Here is a 23091-nt window from a genome sequence, read left to right on the forward strand (position 1 = left end):
AGGAATTCACCTTTATGTGTAGGATTCTGTTGTTGTGTACCTTTAAACTCTGTCAGAGAATGTTGGATATGGCCTTGACGGAAGTGCTTTTTCACAATATATTTAAATTATGGATCTTACTACCACAGATTTGGTGTGTTTAAAAGGGTATTAGACAAATACATGGAAGAGAAGGTTATCAATGGCTACTAGCCATGCTGGTTTCAGATTCATGGGCTCCGAGCTTCCGATCACCAGTTGCTGGGAATGAGTGTTGTTCCACTAATATCATGAAGAAGGCTATTCCAGAAAGTAACAAATAAACTCTTAACTCCTCAAAATTTCTTTCTATTATACCAAATGAAATTTTGACTTTTTACACTAGGATAATTAACATCATTATGGAAATTGGTTGCTTTTGTTTGCAGTTGTAATTTAGGTGCAGTATTCAAATCCACAATACTATGATTATTATTATATTTTTTTTTAAAAGCATTAAGGTGTGTGGGGGAGAACAGCAGAACAGTCACCTGGTAGTTCTGTGGGAACAACAAAAAGTTGAGATCTTTGAGGGGGTAAAGGGTTTTCTCAGATAATTTTGAAAAAATGGAGGGTTGAGAGATTCCCTTCCTACCTGGAGTACAATAGGTAAAGGTAAAGGACCCCTGGAAGGTTACATCCAGTCAAAGATGACTATGGGGTGCATGCTCATCTTGCTTTTCATGCCAAGGGAGCTGGTGTTTGTCCACAGACAGCTTTCCAGGTCATGTGGCCAGCATAACTAAACCACTAATGGCACATGGAGGACCGTGGTGAGTACCAGAGTGCACAGAAACAGGCAGCGGTACCTATTTATCTACTTGCACTGTGCTTTCAAACTGATAGATTGGCAGAAGCTGGGACAAAGCAATGGGAGCTCACCCCATTGCGGGGATTCGAATTGCCAACCTTCCAATCGGCAAGCCCAAGAGGCTCAGTGGTTTAAACCAAAGTGCCACCCGCGTCCCTACCAGGAGTATACTGATATAAAGCAACATGCCAAAATCTAATGTAATTAATGCAAATTTAGCAACTGCTTTTTAAAAGGAAAGGAAAAGAAAACAATTTTCTTGAAGAAATGCAATCAGATCTTGAGTTAGCAGAAAAAGTTGATGAAAACAGAAAGAAATATAAACATAGACACAAAGCATGTTTAACTGTTAAAATAATGTAACAAGGTCTGAACAGTAATGGTGAATGGAAATCTAGGTAAGGTTTAGAGTTGGGAGTTTTGGGGAAACAGGTGGGATATGGGTAAGCTAAAGGTAAAGGGACCCCGGACCATTAGGTCCAGTCACGGATGACTCTGGGGTTGTGGTGCTCATCTCACTTTATTGGCAGAGGGAGCCGGCGTACAGCTTCCGGGTCATGTGGCCAGCATGACTAAGCCGCTTCTGGCGAACCAGAGCAGCGCACGGAAACGCCGTTTACCTTCCGCTGGAGCAGTACCTATTTATCTACTTGCACTTTGATGTGCTTTCGAACTGCTAGGTTGACAGGAGCAAGGACCGAGCAACAAGAGCTCACCCCATCACGGGGATTCGAACCGCCAACCTTCTGATCGGCAAGTCCTAGGTTCTGTGGTTTAACCCACAGCGCCACCCGTGTCCCATGGGTAAGGTAGAACTGAGGATATCCAAGTTTGTGTGTGTGTGTGTGTGTGTGTGTGTGTAAGAGAGAGAGAGAGAGAGAGATGGAAACAATAATAAAACAAACAAATGAGGTCATAGGATGAGGAGAGCCCTTCCCTCTGTCTCTTACTTCTGAGCACCCTTATCCTGTAAGAAGGCCAGGCAGTTAACTGCTTACACTGTGTCCCAGCAGCCTCTAGTGATCAGATGTTTTTCTTGCATTCACCATGAACGATGGGATAGATAGATGTGTCTTAAATAATGAACATTATCATGTTCTGCGTTCATACATTCATGATTGTACAGTTACCACAAAATGTGTGCCCGCCCCCCACCCCCCGGAATTGGAAGAAGTCCTGGATGTTTCACACTTCAGATAATTTTAATTCACTACCTTGCTGTTTTCACCAAATGCACCAACATTTAAAATGAGAGTTCCTTCAGAAGAAAGGAAATATACTGCTCACATGTATCCAAATTTGGATGATTTGAATGATACACCTGGCTCATTTTTCTCCTCCAATTCCTTACATGTATATTAAGACGTGAAAAGAGAAAAACAGCACAGGGTAAGCAGGCAACTAACCTTTGCTCAGAGTACAACCATTGAAACTAGTGGACCTAATGTAGTCATGTTTATTCATTTCAATGGGTCTACTCTGAGTAAAACAGCAGACTACCACCTATTGTCATGCAATTTGGGCATTTTAATTTCCTTACTTTCTTAATGTTCTGTAATAGGACTAGGAGACAAAAGAAATACATTGAAGAACTTAAAGGGAGTAGATGGCCATAAAATGGATCATTATATTTGCATACTTTACATTTACATTTCTAAATAATAAATAATTTAGTAGTAGTAGTACCCTGCCCATCTGGCTGGGTTTCCCCTAAAGCAGGCAAATTAAACAAAGACTTGTGTTCTAACTAGGTGCTGGATATTGGGGAAGGGGTATTCTGAAGGAAATCCACCAGTTCTGGAGTCATCAAACTGGTTTGGGAATTAGAATGTGATCTACCTGGTTAAATCATATTAAACACCTATATATCATACCTAGATAACTGTATCACAAAAATAATTTTCTAAATCTTGCCTGTGACTTGGAAAATTATTTTGTTAAGTGTCAGTGATTTTAGTGAAAAGCAAGTACAGTATATGCAAGTATTTATTTCTAAAACTCTTCTTCCTGCATATCAGATTTTGCATATCAGATTTTGAAGGAAATGTCCTTTAATCATTAATTTTATAAGTGAGAAATACACTGTTCCAAAATTGTTGCAGGATTCAAAACCAAATGAGAAATGAGCTAAAAGCCTCATCGACAGATTCTTCTGATACTCACAGGTAAAAAGGTAGAGGTAAAGGACCCCTGGATGGTTAAGTCCAGTCAAAGGTGACTATGGGGTGTGGCACTCATCTCACTTCAGGCCGAGGAAGCCGGCGTTTGTCTGCAGACAGCTTTCCAGATCATGTGGTCAGCATGACTAAACCACTTCTGGAGCAACAAAGGACCGTGACGGAAGCCAGAGTGAGTGGAAACACCTTTTACCTTCCTGCCACAGTGGTACCTATTTATCTACTTGCACTGGTTTGCTTTCGAACTGTTAGGTTGGCAGAAGCTGAGCCAAAGCAATGTGAGCTCACCACCATTACACAGATTCAAACCACCGACCTTCCAATCGGCAATCTTAAGAGGCTCAGTAGACGAAAGCACCACCCATGTCCCTGGTACTTACAGACTGCTCTTATACACAAGCCCTCCTGCACTGATCGTGTGATAAAAATAAGATGTCTGCCTCTCCCCATTGCTTCAATTTATCCTATACCACTTTTATTCTCTGAAGTTGAAGATATGAAATTGTATTTTCTAAGCATCTTTTACTTTCTCTATGTGACTGTTCATAATGAATAAATAAGGGTTAAATGGTTTTTGACAAACTAATATATGCCAACTGAAATCCAGATCCTTTTTTTTGTTGGTAAAAAACAGTTAATGTAGCCAAGAACCACATGACACAACCCATAGTTTCACATACAGTAAATTCACCTCTGACACATGCTTCACTCTATTTGAATCTGCCACAGATCTCACCAGGCCCGCTTCTGCATATGCAACTCTAAGTGTGCAGATTTCCCTCATATCTGGGATTAACTGGATCCGCCCCTAATCTTTTTGCCCTTTTCACATTCAAAATATATCTCTCTTCCTGCTCTTTTGAAGCTTTCTGCACACAATTTTTCTCAACAAATGAATAAGAAAACCTGTTTCTGTAAACATTGTGAAATTAGACATTAATAAAGAGAGGGAAGAAATGGGATAACATTAGGGAGTTTTAGACATTTTCAAGAAAGAAGCAATGCAATGAGTAATTCTGAATTCCCATAAAAAAGATACAGGGATCAGATTAATACTCTTGTGGTCTGTTAATAGGTTGTACTAGGAGTACCACTTTGTAAATCTCCAAAGCTGCCATTTCCTTTTTAGGAATAAGAAACATGTCCAAGAGTACCACAACTTCTCTAACACTTATATTATGTACTCTAATACTTTCCATTTGAAATGCAAGTAAAGTGTGGCTATCAGACAAGCAAAATGACAGTTTGGGAACATTCCCATTAAAAATAATGAATGCCTTGCACGATTGGAGGCAGATTGTTTTTCATGGAACATTTATATGATTCAGTATGATGTTAAAGTTCTAAATGGGTAAAAAGTTTTTTTAATGTTAAGAGTTATGAGCAGTATTTAAGATTGCAATATGTTTAGGGAACAGGCAAATGATGTGAGATATCACAGAGGATGGGGGGTTAACACCGTTTCGAATTGGCAGTGACGCTCCTTGAAAACAATCCGATGCAGAAGATGGTCTAATACCTGCATGCCAATGACTGCAGAACAATTTAGAATAAACTGATAAAATTTCACACAGTACACTGAAGCTTTTTGTAGCTATGTTTTATTTTCTCATTCAAGTAAGCAACCCAACATCCGATCCCAGGATTTATCCTTAATTTCTCAATGATTTAGCAAGGAAATGGAAATGTGTAGCCTAAACTTGAAGACAGAAGTGCATTCCTTCCCCTAAAATTGTAAAGAAGAGAAGAGAAAATAATTCATCTCTCCCGCTTTCTCATTTCTTCTATGCTGGGGAGGTCCTGAGGAAGAAGATAGAGGCAGATGGTGTGATGCTGCATTCGGTTGAGCTAGACAAAATGAAAAGGGAAGGAGGAAGAAACCAACACAACATGGAAGGCACCCTCTTTTTCGAACACTGCTCAGCAGTAGCAGCTGGTTAAGTGTACCTGCCCTCCCTGACTCATTACCATCACCCATTGCTACATGTGAGTGACCACTAATAGGAAAGCTGACACCTAAAAGCAAGTCATTCATCCTTCATTAACAATAACATAATTTATTTTAGAATGCCTATCCCACTGCAGTTACTCTCTATACGTTCAGACTCTACTCAAGATATCATTGCCCAAATTAGCAGAAAGGATCACAAGGAGTGGGTGGTGCTCTTCTCCATTTTTTGAGTGTCAGATGCTATTTTGAATGAAGACTTTGGTAAGACTTCACCCAAGGAGATACTGTTGCATGTAGTTCTGATATAGTTGCTTCTCTATACTTTTCCTTATGGCAACAATACAAAATAGTGTTTTGATGCCCAAATAGTGGGAGGATGTGTGGGCAAAGGAAGCATGTGGGGAGGAAGAGAATCAAGGGGGAGGGACCAATGATTTGTGGGGTTCCATGAGGCAGCTGAGGAGCCTGCAACACCCCCAGAGAGAGTTGTATCTTTGGGATCCTTTCTGAGCACTCCAATCCGCTGTCTCCATGCTCAAGGGGGTGATGGGAACAGCTGAAACTGCTGTTGATGAGCTTTCAGGTGCTTGTGTAATCCATGTTAGACAAGGGGGTTTAAGAAAGCAGGTGGGCAGGGCCACAGTGTTGCTTCAGCTGTTGAAGATGGAGCACAGGTCTGCTGGTAAGTTGCCTAACCAGGTACCTTGGTTCTCGAACAGAATGCATTCCAGGAGTCCGTTCAACTCCCAGAACCGTTCGAAAACAAAGGCATGGCTTCCGATTGGCTGCAGGAACGTCCTGTAGCCAATAAGAAGCTGTGCCGGATGTTCAGCTTCGGAAAATTGTTTGAAAAGTGGAACACTCACTTCTGGTTTTCGATTGTTCAGTAGCCAATACATACGAGTTCCAAGGTGTTCGGCAACCAAGATACAACTGTAGTTAGTGGGGAGTGCTGTGTATATCACTTGCACTTTATAAGCTGATGCAATTAAGTGCTTTGCCAATAAAAAAACCCAAAATCCAGTTGCTCATTCTCATTGTTCTAGGTATGATCAGGACACTTACTCAAGATAGTTGGTTGATTGTGTCGTTTTATGATTGGTTAAATGAAGAAGAATCCATTGGATTCCTAGATCCAAACATGAGGCAGAATACTCAGCAGTAAGAAAGATCCCCAGCAGAGGTTTTAAAACACAAAACATGCAGCAAAGTGAAGCATAAGAATATATGCTTATAGACCTTTTAAATATCCTGTTTTAAGTCATTTGTAGCACTTTTGCTTTATACAGTTTGGTAAGTAAAAATGGTTGTTATTTACAGACTTTCAAAGGACAGATTCATGGGCAGAAAAATTGGGTTACAAAATATGGTAAGAAGTTTCGTAACACTCGGTCTGAGCTTGGAGCAATCAAGTTGAGGTGCCCTATCTGGTTGGTTCACATGGTGGAAGAGAACAAACAGGAAAGAAAGTGAACAAATAAATTTCCTACCTGTTCATCACCAGAGGTAAGGGGGCACAACCTAGCTGAGTCCAGTAAAACAGCTTACTCTGTGGTTTTAACCCCTTCATGCATTAACTAGAGCTGAGCATGCTGGTTAATATGATGCTGAATTTCCCACAAATCTCTTCTCAGGCAAATACAGTGGTGCCTCGCAAGACGAAATTAATTCGTTCCGCAAGTCTCTTCGTCTTGCGGTTTTTTCGTCTTGCGATGCACGGTTTCCCATAGGAATGCATTGAAAATCAATTAATGCGTTCCTAGGGAAACCGCCTTCAGACCAGGTCCGGGGACAGTCTGTCCCCGGACCTCCTCTGAAGGCTGGGGGGGGGACAAGGGCTTTTCTTCCCACCCCCAGCATTTTAAAAAACCCTGGGACAGCGGAGGACTTCTCCGCTGTCCGGGGCGATTTAAAAGCCCCTGGGAAGGCAGGCAGGGGGGACAAAGACTTTTGCCCCCCGCCCGCCTTCAGCAGGTGTTCCCGCCCCCCCACCCCGCTTCGGAGCAGCGTTCCGAAGCGAGGTGGCTGGGGCAGGTGTTCCCGCCCCCCCGCCCGGCTTCGCAGCAGCGCTACGAAGCCCGGCGGCTGGGGCAGGTGTTCCCGCCCCCCCACCCCGCTTCGGAGCACCGTTCTGAAGCGGGGTGGCTGGGGCAGGTGTTCCCGCCCCCCCCCCCGCCCGGCTTCGCAGCAGTGCTACGAAGCCCGGCGGCTGGGGCAGGTGTTCCCGCCCCCCCACCCCGCTTCGGAGCACCGTTCTGAAGCGGGGCGGTGGGGGAAGGTGTTCCCGCCCCCCCCGCCCCGCTTCGGAGCACCGGGAGAAGCGATCTCCCCGCAGCCGCTTGCTTCAAAAGAGGTCCGGGACCTCTTTTGAAGCAAGCGGCTGCGGGGAGAAGCGCAGCCGCTTGCTTCAAAAGAGGTCCGGGGGCAGCGGGAGCACTTCCCGCTGCCCCTGGACCTCTTTTGAAGCAAGGGGCGGTGGGGAGAAGCGATCTCCCCGCAGCCGCTTGCTTCAAAAGAGGTCCGGGACCTCTTTTGAAGCAAGCGGCTGCGGGGAGAAGCGCAGCCGCTTGCTTCAAAAGAGGTCCGGGGGCAGCGGGAAGCGCTTCCCGCTGCCCCCGGACCTCTTTTGAAGCAAGGGGCGGTGGGGAGAAGCGATCTCCCCGCCGCCCCTTGCTTCAAAAGAGAAGACCCGCTGTCCCCAGGGCAAGCTTCGTTTTGCGAAGCAAGCCCATAGGGAAATTCGTCTTGCGAGGCAACTCGAAAACGAAAAAACCTTTTGTTTTGCGAGTTTTTCGTCTCGCGAGGCGTTCGTCTTGCGGGGTACCACTGTATAAACAATTGCATGCAATACTAATAAACCACCCAGAATCTTGGCTTGAAGGTTCTCACAACTGTCTCTTCGGAGTGGCTTGATGATAATGTTGGCTGTCATCTCTTTGGTTTGACAGTATGCCAACTCAACAAGTCCATCTTGTATTACCTCACACACATAGTGGTATTTTACCCCAATGTGTTTGATTCTTGGAAAAATAAAATCCCACTTTGAGATACTAATTTCAAACAGCTTTGGTTCTCCTAAATCAGGCATGGCCAAACTTGGCCCTCCAGCTGTTTTGGGACTACAATTCCCATCATCCCTTACCACTGGTCCTGTTAGCTAGGGATGATGGAAATTGTAGTCCCAAAAGAGCTGGATGGCCTGGAGAAACTGGACAGGTTTCTCCCCAAACAACCTAAAGCCCATAGTTAGTTGGTCAGTTGCTCAATCCAGACCAGTTGTCTACATGCCTCAATTGTAGCTATGTATTCTGATTTTGTGGAAGACAAAACTACAGATCAGTGTTTACAACTGGCCCAGGAAACAGGACCATTTCCAAACATAAAGAGAAATCTACCTGTTGATTTGTAATCCTTTCTGTCTCTGGTGCAGAGAGCATCTGTGTAACCTAGAAGTTTTGGATAGTTGTTGGCAGTTTAAGTATACAATCCATGGTTTCCTTTAAGTATCTAATAATTCTTTTCACAACAGTCCAGTCCTCCTCAGTGGGAGAGCTTACTACTTAGATTCCCACTGCATTTGCTATGTCTGGTCTGGAAATCATGGTCATGGGATTGGTTATGTGCCTCACTTAGGGGCTGAGTGGGAATTTTTGGTGCCCTATGATTGGCCAATAAAACATTTTGTTTTGTTTATGTGATGCTGCTCTTTATTGTTGAAAATGGTGTTATTTAATTTGGCTAACTGCTATTCTGTCACAACTTTAGTGGTCATGTAGTGTGGGCAGATAACAACATTTACCCACCAGCAAGTACTTGGAGGCACCTTTGGACGTAGGGCATGTAGCCAACCTACCTCATATTACTGCCCTCCTCATTATCTTGGGTTCTGTTGGCTTCACCCTTCCAAAAAGCAACCGGGGTGGGCAGGATGGCCAAACAGGTACCTCCTTAACTCACCTTTATGGTGAGCTGATGAAAGGCTTGCATTAGTCAACAATGGGTGCTGGGACTGAAGCTAGAGTTGCCCAGTTTCCCTCTTAACTACTCGTAATAGACATGTCCACAGAAACGACGTAGAGTTACTACTGTATTGCTGCAGATTCCCTAGAAAATTGGGTTTATGGCAATTTTTCACACCATAGCTTTGACTTGTATCTTCATTCCAAGTCCACCCAAACTAATGGAAAGGATCAGGTGCTTGATGTGTGCAGACCTAACAGTTTGTTGCGGTTCTGTCAGAAAGTTTCTGATAGAAGCTTGTGATTAAAGTTCTCATTGGCTAGGCCCTGGAGATCTGATATGTGGTGGCTGATATGCTGCACACACTTTTTGCTTCTGTTTTTTTATCTATTTAAATTGAATTAGACCATTATTGTTCTTCATTTCTTCAAGGCAACTAACCTACGTTAAAATAATCACAACTATTTTAGAATATGTTGAACATTATTGCATTATAAATACAATAAAGCAGCCATACAGCATTCAGGCGGGAGTAGCGACTAAGTGTTCACTACATTTATAAGAACTGTTGTTCTCAAATTATCTTCTCTTTATATAAAGCAACAGTCTAAACACAAGTCTAAATACTATGGGTTGCCTCCAATGTTAGTCATACTCAAAGTAGACACACTGAAGTTAATGGACATGACTACCTAAGGTCTATTAATTTCAGTAGGTCTACTCCAAGTATGACCAACATTAGAGACAGCCCTAGGGTGATTGATTGTCTAACACCCTATGCAGACAAGGTAAACTTAGCATAAGATCAAAGTGGGAGAGCCCATGAAGATAAATGTAGTTATTATGCTATTAATACACAAAGCAGAGGCATTTTATTGTATACATCTGCCACACCAATGATATCTGCAATCTGTAAAAAAAAAATTATCTGATGCAATAATAAGTTTGTTCTAGATTGTCTGAAAGAATCATGCTTTGCCCCGTCTTCCTTGTCCCTCACCAAACCAGTTGGTGTAAAGATCGCTCTTTTAAAGGAGCAATGTGTCTCAGACAAAATGGAGATCTTTGATGGGAATTTTCTGGATATATTGGAACCAGAAAGAATATTTAAAGTTTTGCCAATTATTTTCCTTATTTTTATAGCATTATATTTGGCAGTGTCTTATTTCAATAGCATTCACATCCAAGCTTTAGGAAGCATTCTTGAACAGTATCCATGAAATAAGAAACAGACAACACTCAGTTGATTGCTTCCAGATTCTGAATGTCTTTAAGTCCTAAAAGGGACAAATGTTAGTATAATTTTAAGGAAGCTGCCAACCATTTATTTCTATCTCAACATTATACACACACACACACACACACACACACACATACAGAGAGAGTTTTTGTTATATAAATATTTAGGTTAAGCCATAAAATAAAATGTACATGGTTTATGGTTAGATGTATATTTAACCAGACCCATCATATCCAACCTTCCCTTTTACTAATACTTTTTTTACAGTACAGTAAAGGAAAAACCTCATGTAGTTTCACCATTTGGGGTTATATATTTTTTCCACTGCTAAGGCTTTCATTGAACCATTATGTACTGTACATAACTTAGCAGAAAGAAAAAGAAGAAAAAAGGAACGAGTCATTTGGCTTAAGAACTGTGGCTACACTGAGGTTTGAGAGTTATTTGTTAGATTTTGCTGAAGGCTATAAAATGAGCTAGGGAAAATGCAATGTCTGTTTGCAATTTGACCATTATTTAAAATTGGTTTTCCCCCTTTTATAATTCTGTTGTTCATGCTGTGGTAGTCAGCTTGAACTTTTTCAGGTTCCTTAAAGGGGTTATCTCCATCCTGTTCCACAGGGAGAACAGATGGGTTGTCCTTTACAATTCAGTGTCCACCTGCACTTGATTAGACAGCAGCAGTTTTACATACCGCACCACCAGAATCCCATGATGACATAGCCTCAGACAACAGCGTGACTAGGATTTTTCCCCCCAAGCCCTTGTATCACAGAGGATCTGGCAGCCAGTTACCTTCTGACACTGTTTATAGCATATATTGGTTGATCCAGTCCCTTACTGAATCTGCTGTGGGAATTAAAGCAAGCAGCTTCAAGTCAGAAAGGTAAGTGCTCTCGCATGCTTTAACACTAACAATCAAACAGCTGAAGGAAGCAGTAACAAGAACATGCCACAACTTTGCCAATTTGCAAACTGAATACAGTTGCTTTTGTGCAGTTGCCTTCACAGTTTGTTTTTAAATGCTCCACATGTTTTGTGGGTTATTGTTGTACTCCTTTGTAGAACATGTTGGCTTCTACAAGAAGGGACATTCAGTACAAATGACCAAGCATTTGAGAGGGGGGTAAATCCTAGCAAACGGAAATTTCTATATATCCAACTACTGATTACTATGTTAACAAAATTAAATAAATTTAATTTTTAAATGGAGTTAAAATTTAAATCAATATGCTTAATTTGACTCCACTATAATTGGAATATTATGATGCATGAAAGAAGACTATACAAAATATTATATGCTGGAGAGTTTTGTGTGCAGCAGTTTACAGTTTAGTTTCCCTGTTTCATGGAAATGTTCTGGAGTCTTCATAATGAAACTTTTAAAACTAGCACACAAGTAATTTGCTTGCTTACTGCAAAGTAATAGGCTTCTTTTTTTTCATGGAAGAAGATACCAAATGTCAAAGTAATGCTTGCAACAGAAATTTTAAGGAGATTTTTAGAAGATTTTCAAATATATGTGTCAGAGAAGTGTTCATAAAGTACCAGTTTACTAATGACCCAATTCTTGATTCACACACATGTGAAATGGTAATACTTAGGACTACAAAGCACAATGATGAACTGTCAGTCAAATTTTAAAGAGAAATCTTGAAGGAGTCATCCACATACTATGCCATCCTAGATCTTTTAAATATATTGGTTAGGAGTTAAAATATAAAACCTTTTGTTTGAGTATTTGTCTAACTTCACTAAAATCAATGAAAATTTTCCAGTATCTCCAATGGAAGCTCAACCATCTCATCCATTTGTCTTTCATTTCCCATATTCTATCTTGTCAAAACTTCCAAGGTCCTAATTACCTCTAATTTGCAAGGATTCACTGAATAAATAAATTATATTTCATAAATACATACCAAGGCCCAACATTTTCTGTACATCCAACTATTAGTTCTCTCAAAGATCTACAAAGAAATGTTTTATTTTAAAAATAAATTGCTACAGCTAAATAATAAGGTGCATTTATATGTTATGGTCTCAAGGGCAATATTTTAAAATTTCTCTGGGATGGAGAGGATGCAGTGTTTCAGAATGATCACTGCCTAGGGCAAAAAAAGCTTTTGCTGCACAAGTAATTAGTACAAGCAATAGGTTTTTAAATTTTTATTTTCATGTGCAGCACACAAACGATCCAGCCATTCCATTAAGATGTTGCTAGGCATATTTATCCAAGGCAAAAAAATCAAGTGGCAAAAGAATATGCACTTGTAACATGAGAACATGAAATTTGCTTATGGCTGTCCAAATCTAATGCAGCTGTGGCAGCTGCACTGCAAAGATTAGCTTCCATGGAGGCATTTATTCCTTTTCTTACATTTATATCCTGCCTTTCTTCCATCACAGAACCCAAGGGGCATACATGAGGTTCCCAGATGATCCCCCCTTCCAGACACTGACCAGACCCAGACTTGCTTAGTTACAGCAAGGTGATGATGGCCTCATTTGCCTTCAGACCATATTCTGGGCAGCATTTATTTATTGATTTCCTAAATTTCTGTGCTACTCATTCTGCTAAATTTCCCCAAATTTCTATCTCACTTCTATGTCAACCTATCCTGTTTGCCTCTGCCAAGGCTACCCCTACCAAAACAAACTCTTGTTCATTGAGAACAGTATGGACTTACAGAAGCTCCTATGAGTACTAAGTTGACAATTGACCACATAAAAGTTTTCAGTTGATTCCACTCTGAGGTTGTGCAGATACGTTTTGGCCACATTTCCCCTGCACTAATGACTGGAATACTACTGACAGTCAGACTGAAGTGTGTTCCCAAGTTTTGAGATGCAATTGTTACTTGTGGAATTTCAAAGGTAAACAGCTGAAGTGCTCAAGTAGCCTATCCCCATCAAACCCAAATAAAGTATCCCACTTTGTGGAGGTATCCTTAAAAAGGTGTATGTTATGAAACAACAGAAACGTTTACTACAAAGAACTCTTGCTTTGGGAAAAGTCTGAAGTCAAATATATTTATAATAACCTAAAATGTAACAAATAAGGAACTACATGAAAGACACATGTTCCATCCAGTATGTGAACGTGCTTTAGTGCATGTGTTAACCAGCATATTCAAATGAAACATGTTAAACAAAAATACAATAAGACTTGCTATTTCCAATATGTATTATCCATCCATTTCCTAATATTTTCTGATTTTCCTAGTGAAATTATTACAAATATTACAAATAAACATGCGCACCCCCAATAAAGTCTGATCCAACAACATGAATGCATGCCAAAGTGTGTGTTCATAACATACAGTATTATTTATTAAATTTATGTAACACCCTTCGTGCAAGGATTACAGGGAAGTCTGCAATCTAAAAGCACATAAATACCCACCATAAGGTAAAGGTAAAGGGACCCCTGACCATTAGGTCCAGTCGTGGCCGACTCTGGGGTTGCGGTGCTCATCTCGCTTTATTGGCCGAGTACAGCTTCCAAGTCATGTGGCCAGCATGACTAAGCCGCTTCTGGTGAACCACAGCAGCACAGGGAAAGGCCGTTTACCTTCCCGCCGGAGCGGTACCTATTTATCTACTTGCACTTGGACATGCTTTCGAACTGCTAGGTTGGCAGGAGCAGGGACCGAGCAACGGGAGCTCACCCCGTCACAGGGATTCGAACCACCGACCTTCTGATCAGCAAGTCCTAGGCTCTGTGGTTTAACCCACAGTGCCACCCATGTCCCAATACCCACCATAGTAACAAACAAAAACAGCAACACCTGCCCCACAGAGTTTAAAAGACAATAGATTGTTTAATTAGCCAATTTGCCTGGCGCCTCAAAGTCTCCCTGGAGAGAGCATTCCCTAAATGAGGGGCCACCACAGAAAAGGCCTGTTCTCATGTTGCCATCCTCCGGACCTCTTGTGGAGGAGACATGAAGAAGGGCCTTGGATGATGATCACAAGGTCCAGGTCAGTTCATATAGAGAGAGGCAGTCCTTGAGGTATTGCAGTCCTAAGCTGTTTAAGGCTTTCTGATCAAAACCAGAACTTTAAATTGGGCCTATAAACTAATTGGCAGCCAGTGCAGTAGGGCCAGGATTGCCTTCATATGCTCTAACCTTCTTGCCCCAGTTAGCAATTTATCTGCTAATTTCTGCACCAGTTGAAGTTTCCATCTTCAGAGGCAGCCCCACATATAATGTGTTGCAGCAATCTAATCTAGAGATTACCAGAGCATAGACAGAAGTTGGGCTATCCCTGTCCAGATAGAAGTGTGGCTGGGCCCCCAGCTAAAGCTTATGGAAGGTACTCTGTATCACTGAAGCCACCTGAGCCTCAAGGATCCAGAAGTACCTGCAAGCTGCATACCTGCTCCTTCAAAGGGAATGTTATTCCATCAAGAACAGGCCACCTCCTACCCATACAGTCTAGGAAACCACTTACTAACAGTGCCTCAGTCTTATTTGGATTGAGCTTCAGTTTATTGGCTCTCATCCAGTCCATTACTGAGGCAAGAAAATGGTCTAGCACATGATGGTTATGTGAAAGTGATATCTATGTTGAATCTTGGACATGTATTAAGAAGTTCTTGTAACAGATAATGTATGACATTGTCTTCCACTTTGCACCATGGTCATCATACATGGGTGATCCCATTTTATCTTCACATGGACAGGTATGTTACATTGAAACATTGACAGGCCCAAAGTATCCCAACTGGCTCAATCCCTGACTGGAATATGAACACAGATATTCTGAGCTATATTAATTTCTCTATCCATCATAATTATTAACAATGCACCGAATTTCACTATACTTTCATACAGTCAGTTCATTTTCCATACATCCCTTCATAGAAAAATGAACTTCTGTTTTTACTATTTTGATATGCTTCCTTGTAATCACCAGTCAAGTAACTGTATGCATTTTATCTCCCTCAACAGGAGCAACACACACTGCAAAGATGCATCTGAATTCTCTTCCTTTCTTCCTTTTCTTGATTAGTGGCATCTTCTGTCAATATGATTATGATGGGTATTATGCTCCACAGCCTGATTATGGTTATGCTGTTTCAATGTTTGATCACTCAACAGCAGTCTGTGCACCAGAATGTACTTGCCCTATAAGCTATCCATCAGCCATGTATTGTGACAATCTTAAACTGAAGAGTCTCCCAATTATTCCTCCTGGAATTAAATACCTGTATCTCCGCCATAATATGATTGAAGGCATAGAAGAGAAAGCTTTTGATAATGTAACAGACCTGGAGTGGCTAATCCTAGATCATAACCATCTGGAAAATTCAAAAATAAAAGGCAGAGTCTTCGCCAAGCTAAAGAGTTTGAAAAAACTTCATATTAATAACAACAATTTAACTGAAGCTGTTGGACCACTTCCCAATACTCTGGATGACGTGCAACTCACTCATAACAAGATTTCAAAAATCAATCCCAACACATTTGAAGGACTAGTGAATCTGACTGTCATTCACCTACAGCACAACCAACTGTCTGAAGATACACTTTCTGGAGTTTTTAAAGGCCTAAATGCACTTTTGTATCTTGACTTGAGCTTTAATAAGATTACTAAACTGCCTTTGGGACTGCCCCCTAATTTAATGATGCTATATTTTGACAATAATCAGATTTCCAACATTCCTGATCAGTATTTCCAGGGTTTTAAAGATCTTCAGTATTTACGTCTATCTCACAATAAGTTGACAGATTCTGGAATACCAGGCAATGCTTTCAATATATCTACCCTTGTTGAGCTGGATCTCTCCTATAATCAGCTGAAGAGCATTCCAACAGTAAATGAGCATCTCGAAAACTACTACCTCCAAGTCAATCAGATAAACAGTGAGTAATGTTTCCCTTTTTGAAAAAAGGTAAAGGTGTTACAATGAAATGTTAGCTAAATAACAGGTGTGTCCTTAAGTTTGACCTATGGAACTCCCTCCTGCCTGCACTGCTTAGTACTCCTTACAGGGAGTGATATTATTGCCAGGATGCATTCATACATTGGTTTCCTCACAGAGGTAACTATAGGGTCAGGGGTGGCCCGTCCCATTCTGCCACCTGAGGAGAAATGGGAAGGTTCCACCACTGAAGCCCTATCTCTGCCAAACTTTCCCTTACCTGAGTTGCCCACAAAGCAGCAGTGAGGATGGGTTCCAGTGAGATCTTGCAGAGCACGAGATCTTACAAGATCTCATTATATTTTGGCAAGAACTCGTGAGAACTTAGCAGAAGCCACTACCTCATAGTGGGCCAGCCCTGGTATATTTCCACAGAAGTGAAGAACCAACCTTCTTGCCTGAATATAGTTCTGCTAAAATACAGCACTTGTGTATTTTATGATGTCAAAAATTTTACAAGACATGCACATTGGGATGCCAACTTGTAACCAACAAAACCAGTATCAAAATAGAGAATAGTGTACTATAAATATATAAATAATAATATGAAGAATTAGAATTAAGAGCAGTGGGATCTGACATTCCCTTCATAAAAAATATATTCACTGGTGAACAAATGTTCTACTCCACCAATCAAAAGATGCCTTTGTTCAGAAATAGGTATACTTTCCATTAATAAAAATATATACCCACATGTACAAATAGATTATTTCTTCATAAATAGCCTTTCCAAATAATGAAAAGCATGATAGTTATCAAAATTTCTTTCCTGCAGTTCTCCTGCATTTCCCTTTGCTTCATACTTGTCCATCTTTCATCAGCTTAAATATAGTTCTTCTGCCTACTATTACCAGAAATCTCAGCTCTCAGAAGTTGTATCTTTTTAATACTTTGGCTCAAGTAATCATCACAAACAGGAGTTTCATTTATTCTGTCTCACCTAGCAAAGAGCTGGAGGAGATGAATGAAACCTGCCTGAAGGTGACACATTGGAAAACAACAGGCCTGGTGACAAAAATGGTGTTTTTCTTCTTTCAGAAAAGTAGTTCTGGCTGTCCTAAGCAATACTGTATGGTGATAATACATGCACTAGATGGAGAAGCAGGTGGTCTTTATAACCTGTATTCAATTAATAATGTGGCATGAACTTGGTGCGTACCATCTCTTGTGGGAAGCATTGCTTTCAAAACAAACCTGGTGTTTTGATTGGTAGCCCCCTTTGGCTTTCTTTTCTAATTGTGATATACTTCAACGTATCTATCTATCTATCTATCTATCTATCTATCTATCTATCTATCTATCTATCATCTATGAAAACCATAAATCCATTCTACTGCAACATAAGTAGGCATAGTTCACTTAGAAAATTGTTTGCACAATCCCATCTCTAATTGTTAGGGTTCATTTGAGCACCAGCTTGCTCTCCTATGAATTTCAATGGGGCTCCAAAGAAGCTGCCTGCAGAGGAATACCCACAGAATTTACCCCCTGCTATTTGTTGGGAGGGGAGGAAAGAGAACAACCCCCCCCCTTTCTGGCTGTATGTTTGATTAGGGCTTAAAACAAACACACATACACACACACACAACCCCCCCCCCAAACCCACCCCAAATTAAACATAAGCCCCCCCAAAACTACTTTGGGACCAGATCCAGGGCTAGGCAGGTGCTCCCAATTTTAGCCCAATGTGGGTCTCCTTGATTCAGAACCCATGGATTGAGGTCATGAGGTGGCTAGGAGGCTGTACCCAGTCCCAATAAGTACTAGTTACTTTGGTCCAGAGTAGACAGTGCATAAGACATGGGAAAATCAATTAATGATATTGAGTGATATCCAACATTAGTCATACTCAAACTAAGCCCACTGAAATCAGTGGGCTTAAGTCCACTGATTTCAATTGGTCTATTTTATGACTAATGTTGGCTATCACCCATTTATGATCTGAATTTGCACACAAAAAACCAAAAACCCATCTAATGAATAGGATGCTAAGTGATGACTCCAGAAATAGGCCTAAAAAGCAAACACTAGGTGAAAATTATTTGAAAAGAAGTCCATTAATATGCAAGAAACGTGTCATTGTAATGTTGCTATTGCTGCTACTAGTAATAAATAAAAAGCTATAACAACCTAAAGGGAGCACTGTGGTATTCAACAGATGCATGAGAACTCAAATAACACAGTGGACTCAAATAACACAGAATGGGCGACTAACACTTTCCATCCTTATTCCAGTGAAAGTATTCTAAATGGCATGATCAAACTAGCATGGGGTGAAGAGGTGTCAAATTTCATTTTGAAAAAATCAACACAAGGAACATGCCTACTGTAGATGAGCTTCACTGAAATTTCTTTGCTGGAGTAATAAGTCACAGTAAAAGGAAAACAATTTGGCAAAGGCAAAAAAGAAGACTTGGAAAGAGGCAAGGCAGTAAAGAAACAAGCAGCCACTATTGGTCCTCTTCATTTGTGGCTATTAGTTTTCAGAATAAGAGTTGGGAAAGGGTGACTAGAAGACTCTGAAAAACAATGTGCGCCCATGGGTACCCAAGGTAATGTATAAACACTAAACGTATACAACCTCTTGGTTATTGGGTGAATAGAAGTTAAGCAGTAGTATTCTGCTTGTCTAGACTACAGCACCAAACCAGGAACCAGCTTCAGCCAGTGTTCAGTTCTTAGTAACTGTTAACACTGCTAAATTTGCACATGGCCACTATGAACGGTGGCCTGACAGCTTAAATATAGCAGCTTGACCATGATTATTAGTGCAGTGCTTGATATATATAAAATGTATTAGATGATAGATATTTGACACACTTTTAAAGAGCTCCTGATGAAGCAGATGCTTTATTTATTCCTATTTATACAAAATGTGTATCCCAAAAAGGAGTTGCTCAAAGCAGCTTACAATATATATATAAAGCATAAAATCACAATACTGTAATCTCAAAAACACAATAGACTAAAAACAGCATCAAAGAGCCAAAACAATCAGTCAATAAAGTAAGTTAAGCAGCAACAGAATCAAAAACTTGTTTAAAGAACAATGTCTTCTGTTGCTCCAGGACATAGAGAGAAAAGATACCCTAGCTCCACATAACCAGTGTTTTGGAGTACCTTGTAAGAACCTTTTCACCAGAATACAACTGAAAGAAGATATTGGCATGCTGATGAAAACCCATCCCCAGATAGTCTCTCCCAGTGGTTTCATGAAGATTCTGAAATGCAAAGGGGATGAAACTGAACCCTGTGGAACCTCAGTCAATGGGTTGAACACAAGTCCTCAAAGCACTATCCTCCGAGACCTACAGACAAGAGAGGACTTGTGTCACTGCAAAATGGTCTCCCATCCCAGCAAGGCAACCCATGGTTGATTGTATAGAAAGTTCTTTTCATATTCATGCATCCATACATCAACAGGTCATCATTTTAAAATCTCCAGGTGTTTCCAGTGAGATCAAGCAAAGGTATCACATCAATCTGCACCTTGCAGTCAAATAAGAATAAGAATAAAAAATGTTCCTACTCAAACATTTCCCCACATTTTATGGGCAGACTGATGTTCTCATTGCAGGACAGTAATATATGATTGGATTAGCCTTACTTTGAATGCTTTCAGTTGCTTCATGCCATTCTTCTTTAAAATGTCTGTAATCTGTATTTTGGTATATTTTATCTGATTTTGGTATGCTTCATCAGATTAATCAGCTCTTAATCAGTTTTGTAGTGGCCAGACAACTGTTGAGAAAGTAAAAAACCTCAGCTTTACCTCTACTTCTCCTCTCCAAATCACAGTGTGCTTCTGCTGCTTTTTAACTGTGTGGCAGCCACCTGGGTTAACAGACCTGGATTTGTCATCAAACCAGTAGCACTTGATGGGACTTTGCACGTGGGGCTGCATTGTCCTCCTGGTTGCCCAATGATTTGCATCACTGCTGGTTGCTAGGGCCGTGGAGGGTGGGGGCAAGGCAGCTGGGAGCTCAGCATGGTGCAGGCCCCAGTGATGCATGGCAGGGGGAAGTCAAGCGCTCAACCAACACAGTCCCACCTGTGCAGCCCCACCAACCACTGCTGCATCAAGTCTAGTTTGGCCTCAGTGGCAATGGAAATTTAACTAGTGCCAAAGAATGCAAAGATAAAACCTAATTTATGAGTGGAAGTATTAGTTACAGTTACCATTACCAGCCAGCTAAAACTCTGATGAGACCTTCAGTCTCAATTGAGCAAATCTCTCCCTAAAAGAGCACTTCTTTAATCTACCCCATACAAGATTGAGGGGAACCTTCCAGACCACAATGGACCACAAATGAGGTCTCGAGTTTAAAATTACAAAATCTACTCTATAAATTTACCCCGTCTCTTTATCTCAAATCTAGTGCAAATCTTTCACTTACAATTGTTATAAGGAGGCCGATTTTAGAATCCTAAAATTGTAATAATTAAAAAAAAACTTGTTTTGATGGCCAAAATTTGTTAATCACCAGTTTGTTTCCACAATCTTTTGCAATAATTATCTTCATTTAATAACTTTGCTACCCCTTCCAATTTATCTACAAAATGAAATACACTAGCACTCAGTTTGAAGTATTTGTTAGCAAACTTCACTAATTCCAAGAATTTCAGGAGATACTGAGTTGTTGATAGTAATTATAATTTAATGCAGCAGGGGGAGGAATTGCATAATTCTCATGTGTTGTAGAGAAAATGTCTTAAAATAATACAATATCAGAGGTTAATTCATTTATTTTTATAATTAGCTATGAATCTAAGAACACAGACATGGATCCCTTTGACTATGACTCATGAGATGATCACATGCCACAATCATGATGTTATTGCAAAGAAGACAAATCCAATAGCCAATATATGTTTCAATATACAAAATCTTGGTACATTCCAGGGAATACCACTTGGGGGATACAGTAGTACCTTGGTTTAGGAACTTAATCCGTTCTGGAAGTCCGTTCTTAAACCAAAGCGCTCTTAAACCAAGGCATGCTTTCCCATAGCAGCGGGGGACTCAATTTACAAATGGAACACACTCAACAGGAAGTAGAACATGTTCTGCTTCCAAGGCAAAGTTCACAAACCAAAATACCTACTTCCAGGTTTGCAGCATTCTTAATCCAAGTTGTTCATAAACTAAGCTGTTCTTAACCCAAGGGACCACTGTATATGATTCTGCTACTAATAATGTGCCTTTGATATTACAGAATTTCCAGTGAGCAGCTTTTGCAAAGTTGTTGGAGCGCTAGCCTACTCAAGGGTCAGACATCTGCGTTTGGATGCAAATAATCTCACAAGATCTGATCTTCCTCAAGAAATGTACAGCTGTCTCCGAATGGCTGCTGATATCACCGTGGAGTGATTTGTGCATTACTTCATTCAGTGGCCATCTCCATTTTCGTAATTTACCACACTTTAAAGCTAGAATGCCGTATTGCAGAATGTCAATTGTGTTTGTTAACAAGCAACATGGCCACCTTTAAAAATAATGCTTCTGTTCTAGAAAATCTGTGAGGTCAAAGTTTTGTAAAGCTAGGAAGTCCCCATAGATTGTGGACAAAATTGTTTTCATGTTTCTTTTCTAGACAAGTACAGCCTGAGTTTGAAAAGGATATTTTTAAAAAGCACTGTACATGCATGATAAACACACACCACTCCTTGTGTGCAGTCCTACTCAGGTGTGCAGTCCTAACTCAGGTTTGCAGAAGTCAGGCATATTCTGATCTAGATAGAGTATTTAGTACTTTAGGGCTGGACCAATATATGTACATTATTTTCCTATATTCAAATCAAAGGTTCTCATCCACTTTTATTCCTTTGATTTGCTTTCTTGTTGTGATTATATTACACAGGAAAGCAATAAATCATTATAGCTATATAAATTGATAACACATACAAAAACATATTTTAAAACCCCAGTTAACTATGATTTATGCAAAGAATTGAAAAAGCAACATTTTCCAGGTTTTTATTTTGTTAGCGCATTTTATATTTAATCAGTAAAAATGTTTTGGTGTGGTTTGTTTAAATCTTTAAAATGGAATTGTTACTTTACAGTCAAACATGTACACCATTATTGTTATTCAGTTATTTGCATGCTACATTTAACATGATTGTAGAAATAAAACATAGCAAATAAAAATACTGAGTGCAAATTATTGTCAATGTATGTTTACATTTTTAGAAAACAGTAAGTGCAGATGAAAACAAACCAAAAAATACACTATATTTTGCTGAATTATTGTAAGACTACAACTCCATCAAATAAATTGTTTTATGTATTTCATAGTTTTAAAAGTTCTTTTTTAAAAACAAAACATAACAAAACTTATCTACCATGTGCCTTGTATCTAATTCCAATGAGCTGAATTATGGATAAGAGGATACTCTCATAATAACCTTCATAGAACTCCCAGGAAATCAGTGGGACATAAAGGTAAAAGGTAAAGGTACCCCTGACCAACAGGTCCAGTCGTGACCGACTCTGGGGTTGCGTGCTCATCTCGCTCAAGAGGCCGGGAGTCGGCGCTTGTCCGGAGACAGCTTCTGGGTCACGTGGCCAGCGTGACTAAGCCGCAGCTGGCGAGCCAGCACCAGCGCAGCACAGGAAACGCCGTTTACCTTCCCGCTGGAGAGCGCTCCCTATTTATCTACTTGCACTTTGGGGTGCTTTCAAACTGCTAGGTTGGCAGGAGCTGGGACCGAACAACGGGAGCTCACCCCGTCGCGGGGATTCGAACCGCCGACCTTTCAATCAGCAAGTCCTAGGCACTGTGGTTTAACCCACAGCGCCACCTGCGTCCCTCAGAGGGACATAAGCATATTCAAATGTGTGCAGGGTTGCAGTCAATACTTTCAAATGTAGCTACACAAGTTCTGCATGGAGGATTTAGACTAGCCACACTGTATGGCAGAAACCTATTTTATTGCAGCACTAGAAGCAGGAAATTCTGAATCAACTCCAATGACAAATTCATTTTATTATACAAGTTTTAC

General features: G+C 40.6%; 1 protein-coding gene and 1 long non-coding RNA gene across 7 annotated transcripts in view; one reads left to right on the plus strand and one right to left on the minus strand.

The window, feature by feature from the left end:
- Positions 1 to 23091, minus strand: part of LOC308596139 — a 231686-nt gene that overhangs the window by 184130 nt on the left and 24465 nt on the right. The window lies entirely within an intron of this gene.
- On the plus strand, positions 10745 to 22376 carry LUM (lumican). Its single transcript, XM_081211928.1, has 3 exons — positions 10745 to 11043; positions 15113 to 16027; positions 21303 to 22376. Exons 2-3 carry the CDS (start codon positions 15133 to 15135, stop codon positions 21455 to 21457), a joined length of 1050 nt encoding a protein of 349 aa, XP_081068054.1. The 5' UTR covers positions 10745 to 11043; positions 15113 to 15132; the 3' UTR covers positions 21458 to 22376.

The sequence above is a fragment of the Podarcis bocagei genome, assembly GCF_964188305.1.
Source record: "Podarcis bocagei genome assembly, chromosome: 10".
NCBI lineage: Eukaryota > Metazoa > Chordata > Lepidosauria > Squamata > Lacertidae > Podarcis > Podarcis bocagei.

Excerpts from the sequence above, each read along its gene's own strand:
- LUM (XM_081211928.1), top strand. The coding sequence starts at position 15,133 with ATGCATCTGAATTCTCTTCCTTTCTTCCTTTTCTTGATTAGTGGCATC. Across the intron at positions 16,028-21,302 it reads CCAAGTCAATCAGATAAACA|AATTTCCAGTGAGCAGCTTT; the intron begins GTGAGTAATGTT and ends TTGATATTACAG.